Source organism: Halichoerus grypus, chromosome 5 (assembly GCF_964656455.1).
Source record: "Halichoerus grypus chromosome 5, mHalGry1.hap1.1, whole genome shotgun sequence".
NCBI classification, from domain to species: Eukaryota; Metazoa; Chordata; class Mammalia; order Carnivora; family Phocidae; genus Halichoerus; species Halichoerus grypus.
This window is the reverse complement of record NC_135716.1, coordinates 85236742-85250992: the sequence shown is the minus strand read 5'-3', so window position 1 is coordinate 85250992 and position 14251 is coordinate 85236742. Positions and strand designations below refer to the sequence as shown.

The 14251-nt window shown below is 41.8% G+C and overlaps 1 protein-coding gene across 5 annotated transcripts in view; it reads left to right on the top strand.

Moving 5' to 3' along the window:
- Positions 1–1057: 1057 nt before the first annotated feature.
- GABPB2 (GA binding protein transcription factor subunit beta 2) overlaps positions 1058–14251 on the top strand; it is a 30696-nt gene continuing 17502 nt past the window's right edge. The window contains exons 1-6 of one of the 5 annotated variants that reach the window (XM_036118675.2): positions 1060–1384; positions 2670–2753; positions 6419–6526; positions 7524–7691; positions 8223–8417; positions 12250–12388. In XM_036118675.2, coding sequence (XP_035974568.1) covers positions 6419–6526; positions 7524–7691; positions 8223–8417; positions 12250–12388 — 610 coding nt within the window. In that variant the 5' untranslated portion in view covers positions 1060–1384; positions 2670–2753. Of the gene's footprint in view, positions 1385–2669; positions 2754–6386; positions 6527–7523; positions 7692–8222; positions 8418–12249; positions 12389–14251 lie in introns of all 5 variants that reach the window. The other 4 variants (XM_036118682.2, XM_036118677.2, XM_036118674.2 and 1 more) reach the window with 4 other exon arrangements.

Here is a 14251-nt window from a genome sequence, read left to right as displayed (position 1 = left end):
GTCTAGGTGCCTAAGAAACTAATTCACCCAAATATGTTTATCTGCTTATTTACAACTCGTCTCATTAAAAAACAAAAAACCGGGCGCCTGGGTGGCTCAGTTGGTTAAGCGACTGCCTTCGGCTCAGGTCATGATCCTGGAGTCCCTGGATCGAGTCCCGCATCAGGCTCCCTGCTCAGCAAGGAGTCTGCTTCTCCCTCTGACCCTCCCCCCTCTCATGTGCTCTCCCTCTCTCATTCTCTCTGTCTCAAATAAATAAATAAAATCTTTAAAACAAAAAACAAAAAACCCCAACTATTTGAACTTACAAATAGAGGATGTAAACAGGAATGAAACAAGATTCTGACTCTCAAAAAGGGAAGCCGTAAATATCAAAATGGATCGAACATGGGCAGTATGCCGTAAATACTTTAAAGATGACACTAGCAAGTTCAGAAAAGAAGGTAGACGCGAAAACCTTAGGCTTTGAAAGGCCCACCATAAACGACAAAAGCCAAAATCTTAATAAAGAGTGGAGCCATGACGTGTCCTTTCCAATGTTCACTTATTTTTGAAGGGCTTCTTTCCCGATTTCTCGCGGCCCTTAGTTAGTGGCCACGGATGAATGAAGATGGCAATCAATTGTTTGGTATGTAAAATGTGTAAGTGGATTTGCAAACTCATGCTGTATCCCCTTTCAAGCCTCTACAAAGAAATGAATCCATTATCTGGTCCACGGTTCCGGGGTCCTTACATTCATGCTGTAAATTGGAAATACAACCGTCAGGGCACCAGAGTTTAATTCGAGCGCAAAGCCGGAGATGTCCCAACAGTTTCACCCGAGGTAGAGACGGGGAAACAAGGTTTTCCCGTCAACCTTAAAGCCGGCCCCCAGACAAGCTACCAAAACGGCGCAGGACCCACGCCGACTCCAGTTTCTCCTCGACACGTCCCCTAAGTTCTTGGCGCCGAAGGTGTCGGGTCCGTCCCCTACCGGAACTATAGGACACGTAAGACGCGTAATCAACAATCCTCCGCCTCGTAAAATAGTCCCGTCTGGTTTATCTTGGATACACCCTTTTCCACCACAAAAAGCCTTCGATGGAAAGAAAATGAGCTTCGGAGGTGCATCGCTCTTCTGTTCGAATGTAAATGTGGGTTTTCTGATCATTTTCTCCTTATAGATCCCTCCGCCAAAAAGTGTATTAGCTGAGTCTTCACTTCCGGGTCCGCCATTTTGTTGCCTCCATTTCTCCACGAGGGGGGGTTAAAGGCCCCCAAAATATGCATATATGAAAAAGCCAAAAAGTAACCGTCAGTGACAGGGAGTCTTAACTAGAGAAAGAAACGGAACCAAACTGGCGGGCTCGGTGAAAGCGCGGCCGGCAGCGTCCCGGACGAGGAGGTGAGAGGGAAGAAGATGTGTGGACTCTGGGGGGCGTCGGGGCTGGAAGGGAGACTGCCGTGAGAAGTTGTACCGCATCCCAGCCCAGCCCCGGACTTCTGGGTGCAGACGGAGCGGCGCCCCTCCACCGGCGGGGGCAGCTCGGGGAGGGGGATGAAGAGGAAGGGGATGCTGCCGGGAGGAAGGGGAGGGGACTGGGAGGTGAAGAAGGGGGTGGGTGTAAGACCTGGGGCTGGGGAGCTGGACCCAGGGAAGCGAGGGCCACGGAGGTGACCGCCAGGGGGCAGCCCGGAGCCCGGCCGGGGGCTGCCTCCCTGGGCTGAGGCCTTGGCTCCTTGTCCCATTGTCCCCATTGACTCTTCTTCCAGAAAGACAACGTTGCTGTTTGGAACTGGAGGATTTGTGATGGAGGAGAAAACGGGGACTCTCAATTCTCTGACCTCAGTAATAGCCTAAAGATTTTGAGTGAGCTCAGTAATCGGAGCAAGAGCAGTAAGGGCTCCGCCCCCAGTTGTTGCACAGTTGTTTGTACAGCTGGCGGCACGGTGGAGACGTGTGCAATAGAAAAAGAAAAAAAAAAAGGCTGTCAGACATGGACTCTTCAATTCCATTTCTCCTTGTTAGCTTTCACCTGTTCTCACAGATTTCCTTGAGCCAGCAGAGATTATCCCGTTCTTGTCTCTCTTCCCAGAAGTACTTCTTTCTCTCTTAAACATCTGTAGAAAAGGACATTCTGTGGCTTACCTCCAACAATTTAACATTTTTGGCCGTCTGGGACCATATTTTCATCGTGCCATTTGACCCACCCAGTCCCATAGAGATGTTCTTAAGCATCTATGTTCATACACTCTTTGAAACAGTGAAACAGAACTGCCCCACCCAAATTCTTATATCAACAAATGTAATTACTCTGTGATAATAGAGTACTTTGTTGTCAAGAGCTCAAGCCCTTCATCAGTTATTAAAACACACTTATTCAGAGTTCTTGTATGTTTGTTTGGGGAGTGGGTGCTTTGTTACTTTATCCATCTCCAAAATCCTAAGAGACAAGTTAGATCAGATTTTGTTTTTTCACTTCATATATAGAGAAAGTAGAGGTACATCCAGTAAGGAAGAATGTTTTCCCTGTGTTTTTAATAATCAGGGAGCTTGAAAGTGCCTCTTGACTCTTGGCTACATCTCGTCCGGTGGATGTTGTCAGCGTTTAAGTAGGATATGGGAGAATGGCACATAATCCCCCCCAAATGCTGTTATATTAAAAATACATTTTACTTCTACTTCGGAGAGATGCTTCAGGTTAACTCAGAAGAGTGGAGGATGGGGAGAAAAGAACCTTCAACACATTTCTAGGAGACCTTTTTTATATCAGGTGATAAATATAACACGCTACTTACATTCTAATCCTAAAGTTTAACTGTATCTTTGTATAGTAAGAAATAAGACTTTCCGGGGCGTCTGGGTGGCTCAGTCGTTGGGCGTCTGCCTTGGGCTCAGGTCATGATCCTGGGGTCCTGGGATCAAGCCCCTCATCGGGCTCCCTGCTCCGCGGGAAGCCTGCTTCTCCCTCTCCCACTCCCCCTGCTTGTGTTCCCTCTCTCGCTGTGTCTCTCTCTGTCAAATAAATGAATAGGATCTTAAAAAAAAGAAAGAAAGAAAGAAGACTTTTCATGGCCTATTTAAAGAATGGGATGACAAATCTGGGTCAGTTGCCACTTAATGGTACTGATACATGGGCTCACAAATCTGATTAAAGAAAAGTGGGGGCGCCTGGGTGGCTCAGTGGGTTGAGCGTCAGACCCTTGATTTTTGTCTCAGGTCATGATCTTGGGGTCGTGGGATCAAGCCCAGTGTCAGGCTCTGCACTCAGCGCAGAGTCTACTCATCCCTCTTCCCCTGCCGCACCCCACACTGGCTCTCTCTCTCTCTCAAATAAATAAATAAAATCTTAAAAAAAAAGAAAAAGAAAAGCAGGGTTCCTGGGTGGCTCAGTTCGTTAAGCATCCAGCTCTTGATTTTGGCTTAAGTCATGATCTCAGGGTTGTGAGATTGAGCCAGCCTCAATCTCTGCACTGAACACAAAGCCTGATTAAGATTCTTCTCTCTCCCTCTCTCTACCCCTTCCCTCCCCTGCTCGTGCACTCGTGCTCTCTCTAAAATAAATAAATTTTTAAAAATAAAAGAAAAGTGATACAATTAATGTGTGTTTGAAGGCAGACTATGGTGAAAAAAATTGACCTCAGAAATACTGAGCAAGAGTTCAGATGCTGAAGACAACAGTTGCAGTGGGATAAAATTAACTTATTTAAAGGATCTGTTTTCTAGATGTATCAGCTTCCCCAGAATGTGAAGCAAACCAGATTTCTCCTTACGCAGATACCTCAACCTTCAACTGAATATTTTTTTATGGTAGAGAGTAGTTGAAATTTCACTATTAGGATACTTCTGCTTTTTGCCAGCATTTCTGAACATCCCTGTGTAGGGAATTCTTTCCCTTTGTGATCAGTTATTATGGAAGTGTTTAAGACTTGGTGATATACCTTTTATATATAGTGTAATTTGAGAAAATGTGAGGGAGTCATTTATGACTAATGAACCATCTAAAAATTTGCTCTTGTTTTTAACTGCTAGCAATAAGAAAATTAAATTGAAAATTAAATTTGATATTCTAAAAGGAAGATAATTATGGAGAAATGCAAAGTGTCAGTTTTCTGAATAAGGCTTTGCTATCATTTTTTTTCTCTAGCATTTTCTTGAGTTGTGAAAACTGAAATTATAGAGGTTCATACTGTTAAGTTCATCCTCTCCTCTTGAACATATTTATTCAGAGGTCTGGACTGGAGCCTGGGTATACTCATTTTGAACAAACTCCCTGGTGGTCTCCTGAACACCCATGTTTGAGGACAATGCTCTGTGATCTAGATTGGAAAATTAAATCACATAGTGGCTGAATGATTTGCCTAAGCCAATGATTCTCAGATTTTCTGGTTTCAGAACTCATTTATATTCTTTTTTTTTTTTTTTTTTAAAGATCTTATTTATTTATTTGACAGAGAGAGACACAACAAGAGAGGGAACACAAGCAGGGGCAGAGGGAGAGGGAGAAACAGGCTCCCCGCCGAGCAGGGAGCCTGATGCAGGGCTCGATCCCAGGACCCCGGGATCATGACCCGAGCCGAAGGCAGACGCCTAATGACTGAGCCACTCAGGTGCCCCGAGAACTCATTTATATTCTTAAAAATTATTGAGGACTCCAGTGTGTTATATCTATTGGGATTTACTGTTTTAGAAATTAAATTTTTTTTTTTTTTTTTTTTTTTTAAAGATTTTATTTATTTATTTGAGAGAGAGAGAATGAGAGAGAACACATGAGAGGGGGGAGGGTCAGAGGGAGAAGCAGACTCCCTGCCGAGCAGGGAGCCCGATGTGGGACTCGATCCAGGGACTCCAGGATCATGACCTGAGCCGAAGGCAGTCGCTTAACCAACTGAGCCACCCAGGCGCCCTGTTTTAGAAATTAATTTTTAAATGCTCATTAATTAAAATACAATTGTAAATCCTGTACATAAATAACACATTTTTAATTAATTAATTTTAAAAATATTTTTAAAAAGATTTTATTTATTTATTTGACAGAGAGAGGGAGAGAGAGAAGCACAAGCAGGTGGAGCGGCAGGCAGAGGGGGAAGCAGGCTTCCTGCTGAGCAGAGAGCCTGACGCGGGGCTCGATCACAGGACCCTGGGATCATGACCTGAGCCAAAGGCAGACACTTAACCGACTAAGCCACCAAGGCATTCCTCAAACACATTTTTATGAAAAATATATCTTCCAAGTTAAATAATGAGAGGAATGGCATTGTTTTTTATTTTTGCAAATCTCTTTAACTTCTGGCTTAATAGAAAACAGCTGCATTCTCATATTTACTATTGCATTTAATCTGTTGCAGTATGTACTTGGAGAAAGGGGGGGTGGTGCTTTAATAGCTTTTTCAGGTAATTGTGGGTGGTTTTTTTGTTTTTTTGTTTTTTATTTGACAGAGAGAGAGACAGCAAGAGAGGGAACACAAGCAGGGGGAGTGGGAGAGGGAGAACAGGCTTCCCGTGGAGCAGGGAGCCCGATGTGGGACTCGATCCCAGGACCCTGGGATCATGACCTGAGCCGAAGGCAGATGCTTAACGACTGAGCCACCCAGGCGCCCTGTGGGTGTTCTTCTTTGATGCTACTACACAAACACTGGACAAAGTGGCAGTTTCTTAAAAGTTAGTTGCAGTGAGGAATCTGAAACCGTATCAATGAAGTTATTATACTGTTACCTTAAAATGCACTGATCTTTCACTTTGATTGCTTTTACCTATACATGATTTTATAACATGCATTGGTCATTTGAAAAATACTGGTTAAGCAAATTATGCAGGCCACCCAAATGTTGATGCATTTTATTATACAATGTTAGAAAATCACATTCATTAGTATTACCATTAATTTCATCAGAAAAGTCTGTAGTAAGCTATCAACCCATAGTTGTGGATTTAAGTTTCCCAAAATTCTAATTTTGCTTGAAAGCTCAAATTATAATTAATAATTGTCAGTAAACACTGTCAGTTGTTTTCCTTGAAGTGACAGGCTCACTTTGTTCATTTTTTAAAAAGTGTCTGCCATATACCTGAGTCTGAATAGCCTTGGTGTTTGTTCATCATTCTTTTGTGTGAGATAACATTTCTACCCATAGTTGTTTCAAAGGAATGAAATGCTGTTTTATTGATTCCTTAAGTTAGAGAGGTGGTAATGGGTTGCACAGATTTCCAAAGTATTTTTCTGAAAATTGAACATTAAGGAACTATTGTTTAGGGCCTGAAACTTTCCCAAACATCTGATTGTGTTAGATGAGGTAGAAAGGAAGTGCCCTACTGGATTGTCAGCTTGAGAAGTATCTTACATATATTTAAGTACAAGAGGTCTTCTAAAAACATTTTATAGGCAGCTTTCCTTGTGTTTGAGTTATAGCTTCCTGAAAATATTTGTTCCTATGCATAAAGATGTCTTTGGTGGACTTGGGGAAGAGGTTGCTAGAAGCAGCAAGAAAAGGCCAAGATGATGAAGTGAGGACATTGATGGCAAATGGCGCCCCCTTCACCACAGACTGGGTAAGCTCTTTCAGTTATTCCCAACGTGTGCTGTTACCAATTCCTTACTTTTTTTTTTTTTCCAAAGATTTTATTTTTAAGTAATCCCTCCACCCAGTGTGGGGCTCAGACTCACAACCCCCGAGATCAAGAGTCACATGCTCTACTGACTGAACCAACCAGGCGCCCCAGCATTGCCTAATTTTAACAATCCAATGAGCCAATGTCCTCTATCCTGGGGTGATTAATTCATAACTTTAGAGGCCAGCAGGTACTTAGCACTTCACAAAAAGGAAGAAAAGGAAACCTATGAGATTAGCATTTCTATTAATAGACCTGAAAAGAGCAATGTGAATTAAATCCAGTCAGGCAAAGAGGCTGAACATATATGAAATGCAAAGAATAAACAGCATAGGCTTAAACTAAAGGACCTAACACAAAGAAAGGAATAGTTCTCTGGCCAAAGTGGCCAAAGATAGATCACTCTTCCAGGATTTACTTTGAGATGATCCAGGCTGCTTATTGCTATTGACACGCCATTGCTAAAACTTTATTGCCTCTTCATCTCATCAGTCTTTTTACTTTGCATTACTTGGCAACAGACTTCTATTCCAGCCAGTTAAATTTGCACACCAAATCTCAGTATCTTTCTCGTTTCTGCCCTTTTCCTAAGAATTATATTGAACCCACCTATCCCCTTCCAATGCAGAATGTTCTTGTTCATCCTTTTTTTTTTTTTACCTTCTTCTAAGCTTTGCTTAACATCATGTCATTTAGAGAATCTTTCCTGATAAATCCATCTGACTTAAATCCATTATACTTAGCACTTAATTAATTGGTGGTATATTTACTTGCCTGTTAGAATATTAATTTCTTAATTCTTTACTCCTGTTGCACAACCAGATTCTCACTCCAAAGACAGGAACCATAGACTGTACCTCTTGTTCATTTGTGTCTCTCCATAATGATTTAGGACTCTGCACACAGTTGATATTCAATGAGTATTATTTTCCCACAGCTTGGAACATCACCCCTCCACCTTGCAGCCCAGTATGGTCATTATTCCACAGCAGAAGTGCTCCTTCGAGCAGGCGTTAGCAGGGATGCCCGGACCAAAGTGGACAGGACCCCTTTGCACATGGCTGCAGCTGATGGACATGCGCACATCGTGGAACTGCTTGTTAGGGTAATAGTGGCAGATCTGTATTGTAAAAAAGACACCCACCTCCCTGTTTTCTTACTTCAACGGGTAGTAGGAAACTAGGCTGGGAAAGATTAAGTTTAGGACAGTTCATAGAATAGATTTGTGTCTCTTTCAAGAGACATGGCGATGAGGATTTTGTTTTCTAATCTTTTACAGGCTAAGCAGACTTTATTGATTTTTCTTCATTTCCTTTCTGCACGTGTTTTCTGTACTTATGCCTATTTTTGTAGGCACTCAGCTCTCTGTTAATAAATGCAACAAAAATCTGTTCTTTTCCCCATCCTTTCCCATCTGTTATAATTTCCCAGTTGTCCTTAGAAGACCCACTCATTGAAGACAATATGACTGTCATCATTCAGGAAAATTTGAAGAATGTTTTTCCCTTTGATATTTCTATGTGATCTAAATTTGAATATAACCTCTATGGAAATTCTCTTTATTTGGCTGATGGGATCTTGCACCTGTGCTACCATTACCAGTGTCTCTTTGAAAAAAATTACTGTTCTGTGACAGAATGGTGCAGATGTGAATGCCAAGGACATGCTGAAGATGACAGCTTTACATTGGGCTACAGAACACCACCATCGAGATGTTGTAGAGCTACTTATCAAATACGGAGCTGATGTCCATGCTTTCAGCAAGTTTGATAAATCTGCCTTTGACATAGCCCTGGAGAAAAAGAATGCTGAAATTCTGGTCATCCTTCAGGTCTGGTTCTTTTTATACCCCCAGAATATATTTTAATTGAAGTTAAGAATTTTTTTTAATAGGAGCTGAATCAAAATTGAATTTTCTCTATTTATCAAGGTAGTACTTCTGGTATGTCTCAATCTTGTGATTCAGTGTCATTGATATCTTTAAAATATATATATATAACATTCTAGGGGCGCCGAGTGGCTCAGATGGTTGGGTGTATGCTTTCGGCTCAGGTCATGATCCCAGGGTCCTGGGATCAAGCCCCTCGTCGGGCTTCCTGCTCGGTGGGGAGCCTGCTTTCTCCCTGTACTGCTGCTGCTCCCCCTGCTTGTGTTGTCTCTCTCTCTCTCAAATAAATAAATAAAATCTTAAAAAAAAAAAATAGCATTCTATAAAGCCCTGAATTATTCATGGTGATTGGAGAACAGTGTTGTGGCCAGTACAAAAACAAGATTTGTTTGGCTTTAGAATATTTTTTTTCTCCATGAAAATTTCCCTCTTTCTTTCTTTTTTTTTTCTGTTTTTAAGATTTTATTTACTTATTTGAGAGAGAGAGAGAGCACGGTGTGGAGGGGCAGAGGGGGAAAGAGAGGGACAGCAAGCAGGGCTTGATCCCATGATCCCACAACCACAAGATCATGACCTGAGCTGAAGTCAAGTCTGACACTCAATTGACTGAGCCACCCAGGTGCCCCGAAAATTTCCCTCTCTAATTGAGCTTGACTTGGGACAATATTAAAAGCCTCACTGGGGTGCCTGACTGGCTCAGTTGGTAGAGCATGCAGCTCTTGATCTCGGGGTCATGGGTTCAAGCCCCACATTGGGCTTAGAGATTGCTTAAATTAGTAAACTTTTTTTTAAAAAGTCCCTTTATGTTTTCTGAATGTACATTAACTGATATGAGGCAGTACATACCTCTGACGCATATTGAGTCATAAGGAAGCCATCTCAGAGTTAAAAAGTAGCTGTGACAATTTCACCCATTAATTTCTTAAGCCAGCACTTGTACATCAGGGAATAACAGGATGAGGGATACAAAGATTAATAGGACATGGCCCTGCCCTTAGAGTGTTTACGGTGTGATGAAGGTAAAGACAAGAAATGAAACATTACAATACTACGTTGATAAATTTGATACTTATCAAGTGTTATAGGATTGCAGAATGAATGATGCTTAAGGAAAAGATTGAAGTGTATGTAGAGGAGTGCCAGTGAGGAGGATGCAACTCTTTTTATTTTTTTTAAGATTTTACGTTTTTTTTTTATTTTTTAAAGATTTTATTTATTTATTTGACAGAGAGAGACAGGGAGAAAGAGAACACAAGGGGCGGGGGGGGAGTTGGAGAGGGAGAAGCAGGCTTCCCGCGGAGCAGGGAGCCCGATGCGGGGCTCGATCCCAGGACCCTGGGATCACGACCCGAGCCAAAGGCAGACGCCTAATGACTGAGCCACCCAGACGCCCCAGGGGCATGCAACTCTTGATCATGAGCTCGAGCCCCACATTGGGTGTAGAGATTATTTTATTTTATTTATTTATTTTTTAAAGTTTTTATTTATTTGACAGAGAGAGAGTGAGCACAAGCAGGGGGAGGGGCAGGCAGAGGGAGAGGGAGAAGCAGGCTCCCTGCTCAGCAGGGCAATGCGGGGCTCGATCCCAGGACCCGGGGATCATGACCTGAGCTGAAGGCAGATGCCCAACCGACTGAACCACCCAGGCGCCCCTAGAGATTACTTAAGAAAAAAAAAAAGTATAGTAGAATCTTAACTGAATTTTGAAGAAGTAAGCAGAGAAGTAAGAAAATGATATTCTAAGCTAGAAAAAGAGCAAATCAGTGACATAGAGGTGTGAAAGGATATGGAATGTTCAGGAAAGAGTAAGTTCTATGACTAGAGATTGATCAGGGGAAGTGGAGTTTGGGAGTGACAGGAGCTAAGCCTTAATGATTAGTCTGGGTTTTGAATGTAGGGGTGTTACATGGCGTGCAAAGGAGTTTGGACTGTTTGGTGGGCAACGGGGATCCAATAGAAGCTTTTAAATACAAGATTGAGATGATTCTTTTTTTTAAGTAGACTTCATGCCCAACATGGGGCTTGAACTCATAACCTTGAGATTAAGAGTCCAATGCTCTACCGACTGAGCCAGCCAGGTGCCCCCCCCCTTTTTTTTTATTAAGATGATTGATTGGACTGTGGTAGGCAGACTGGAGAGAAAAGACACTTAATGCTAAATCACCATATGGTGACTTTGACTAGGCCAGGCAAGAGCCAGTGAAGGCTTGAATTAAGGAAATAAATAGTGGAGGATAGAAGAAGGGGCTGATTCAAGAAGAATTTAACAGTAACCAGAAAATGGATAATCTGTTTCAACTGAAGCTCTTAGTCAAACGGATAATTATATGTAAAAAATAGGTAGCCAGGGCGCCTGAGTGGCTCGATGGTTAAGTGTCTGCCTTCTGCTCAGGTCATGATCCCAGGGTCCTAGGATCGAGTCCCGCATCGGGCTCCCTGCTAGGCGGGGAGCCTGCTTCTCCCTCTGCCTCTGCCTCTCTCTCTCTCTCTGACTCTCATGAATAAATAAATAAAACATTAAAAAAAAAAATAGGTAGCCATTTCTGCTGCATTTTCAGGGGTTTGTTTATTCCTTTTTTTTGACTGATGGTTCTGTATAGACTGGTTGTCTTCTTTAGCCTTCAACTCCTTATTTAGAGCTCTTTTGTAATTGGACTTCTTAAGTAGATAACATGTTTGTAGAAGACTGCTTCTGAGGGGCACCTGGGTGGGTCAGTCATTAAGTGTCTGCCTTCGGCTCAGGTCATGATCCCAGAGTTCTGGGATCAAGCCCCGCATTGGGCTCCGTGCTTCGCAGGAAGCCTGCTTCTCCCTCTCCCCCTGCTTGTGTTCCCTCTCTCGCTGTGTCTCTCTCTGTCGAATAAATAAATAAAATCTTTAAAAAATAAATAAATAGGGCGCCTGGGTGGCTCAGTCGTTAGGCGTCTGCCTTCAGCTCAGGTCATGATCCCAGGGTCCTGGGATCGAGCCCCACATCGGGCTCCCTGCTCAGCGGGAAGCCTGCTTCTCCCTCTCCCACTCCCCCTGCTTGTGTTCCCTCTCTCGCTATGTCTGTCTCTGTCAAATAAATAAATAAAAATCTTTTAATAAATAAATAAATAAATAAATGAGTGCCAGAGCACTCATTTATTTGTTCGTTATATATTCTCTTAGGAATTTCTTCAGTGGCAAAATGGAACAAGTAGTTGGACAAAACTCTGGAGAATATTGTTCTCTGTAGATTTGCTGCAGGGATCTCCTGCTAGCACATTGACCTGTATATAATTGATCATAGAATGTTCATGCTGGAAATTACTTCTTAGGCCACCCGCTCATTTTCCAGATAGGAAAAAACAAGTTCCAGGGGCGCCTGGGTGGCTCAATCGTTAAGCGTCTGCCTTGGGCTCAGGTCATGATCCCAGGGTCCTGGGATCGAGCCCCACATTGGGCTCCCTGCTCAGCGGTAAGCCTGCTTCTCCCTCTCCCACTCCCCCTGCTTGTGTTCCCTCTCTTGCTGTGTCTCTCTCTGTCAAATAAATAAATAAAATCTTTAAAAAAAAAAAAAGAAATAAACTTGGGAAAGCAACCTAACATCTTTGTTGTCCTGGTCTGGAAAACAAACAAACAAAACAAAAAAGAAAAGCAGTAGTCTTACTGAGAACTCTGAGCTCCCTGGGACATGGTGTGCCACACCTTGTTCTGCTCCACAGAGCACTGGGGTGGGGGTGGCTGTTCAAGAACTGGATAACTAAGGCCAACGAGTTCTGACTTTGAAATATGCTGCCTTGTTTTGTAGGAAGCAATGCAGAATCAGGTGAATGCTAATCCCGAGAGAGCCAACCCTGTGACTGTGGCTGCCCCATTCATCTTCACATCTGGAGAAGTTGTCAACCTTGCTAGCCTTGTTCCTTCAACCAACACCAAAACAACCTCAGGTAATAATCTGATAACGTGGCATTTATTTTAGACTTAAAATGAACAGGACCCCAGTTTTTCCTGTGAGATGAATTCATACCCTGTCTGATACCCACTCGTTTATTAAAATATTCTCCAAATAGAAGATTTATAATAGATTTTAAAGCCAATGCATTTATTCTTCCTGGGGGAAGGGGAGATCATACACAAAGATTACATATGAGTGCTTACCGTATTAAAAGTAAAATATTTTACAGATTAATCTGTATGTGACCGCAAAATGAAAACATAAGGGTGCTTCAATATGGTACCACTAAGGAAAATAGTTAAATATTCATAGTCTAAAACAGTGACAAACCAGAATAAATGTAAATGGGTGTTGGAGTGCGGATATAAAAGAGGTACATGTGATTATTTGAGTAAAGTGTAAGAGCTTTGATTTGTTCTTGGGAACATAAGTAACAACAAAATAGAGAAAAGCACATTTTGAGATCTGTATGTTTTTAACAAAAACATCTATTGCAAAAGGAGCAAATTGAGCTATTTTCAACATTTCTTTACAAGTATTTGTTTTACAATGAGGGAATCTGTGTCCTCATTTAAATAAATTTTCCAACTGACTCAATTTCTTTTTCTGACTTTCACTTAAAAATAAGACACTGTGGGGCACCTGGGTGGCTCAGTCGTTAAGCGTCTGCCTTCTGCTCAGATCATGATCCCAGGGTCCTGGGATCGAGCCCCGAATCCAGCTCCCTGCTCCGCGGGGAGCCTGCTTCTCCTTCTCCCACTTCCCCTGCTTGTGTTTCCTCTCTCGCTGTGTCTCTCTCTCTCAAGTAAATAAATAAAATCTTAAAAAAAAAAAAGACACTGTATTCCTAGTTAAGTTTGTATAATATCAAAGAAAGATCTTGAGTGAAGTGTTATTATTGAGGGGCAGTGTGGCAAAATAGAGCAGATACAATATACATAAAATTTTACATTCAGTACTGCATTCAAATACTGATTTATTAATTGACTACATGCTTGACCTTGGGAAAACTCTTACTTCTCTAAGCCTTCTTTACTTATTTACAAAATTATGATATAACAATACCTACTTTATGAGGTTATGAGACTTTGTATTTCCATTTTCTAGCAGGACTTCAGTAATAGCTAGTATTAAATGAAAATATAACTCCTCAATGAAAGTTTATTCTGTTATGCCCTCAAGGGGGCGGTAATGACCTTCATTTTATAGGCCATCAACTATCATTTAAAAATCACTGTGCTTTGCTTTCAGCTTGATAATTCAAAAAGTTTAGGTTAAATATACAGTAGTAAATACACATAATCAGAACATTCACAGACTTTTGGATTTGTTGTGGTTCAGGCCACAGTGATTAGAACAAGTACCTTTATAATCCAAAAGTCTTTAGAAGCCAGTAAAGTTATATGTTCACAAACATGTAAAAGGAGCTAGAGTTGGTAATCTAACTATTCAAATTCTTCAGACCCTGATCTGAAATGATAAGCAAAGTTGAAGATATTTAGGATACAGCTTCTTAGCCTTGGTTCCCATGGGCCTATATCATGTTTGTCATGTTGCTTTTGGCAAACCTATTGTTTCTCTCTTCCGTATGTTACCAACTACAAATTAAGATTGCCAAATCACCACATAATAGGGCTGATCTCTCCAGTGTCGTCTTACCCATGAAACCGTTCTACCTACCTCTCCCTTCAGGGGAGATAACCAATGCAGATAAAAGAAAGGAGAAAAGTTATAAGACAAATTCAGGTTGTCTTATTCAACTGGGTTAAAGGATTTTCTTCTCCTGAACGGTGGGTGGGTGGCTGCTTTTTTCCCATTACCCAATTTTTTTTTTTTTTTAAGAGAGAGAATGTGT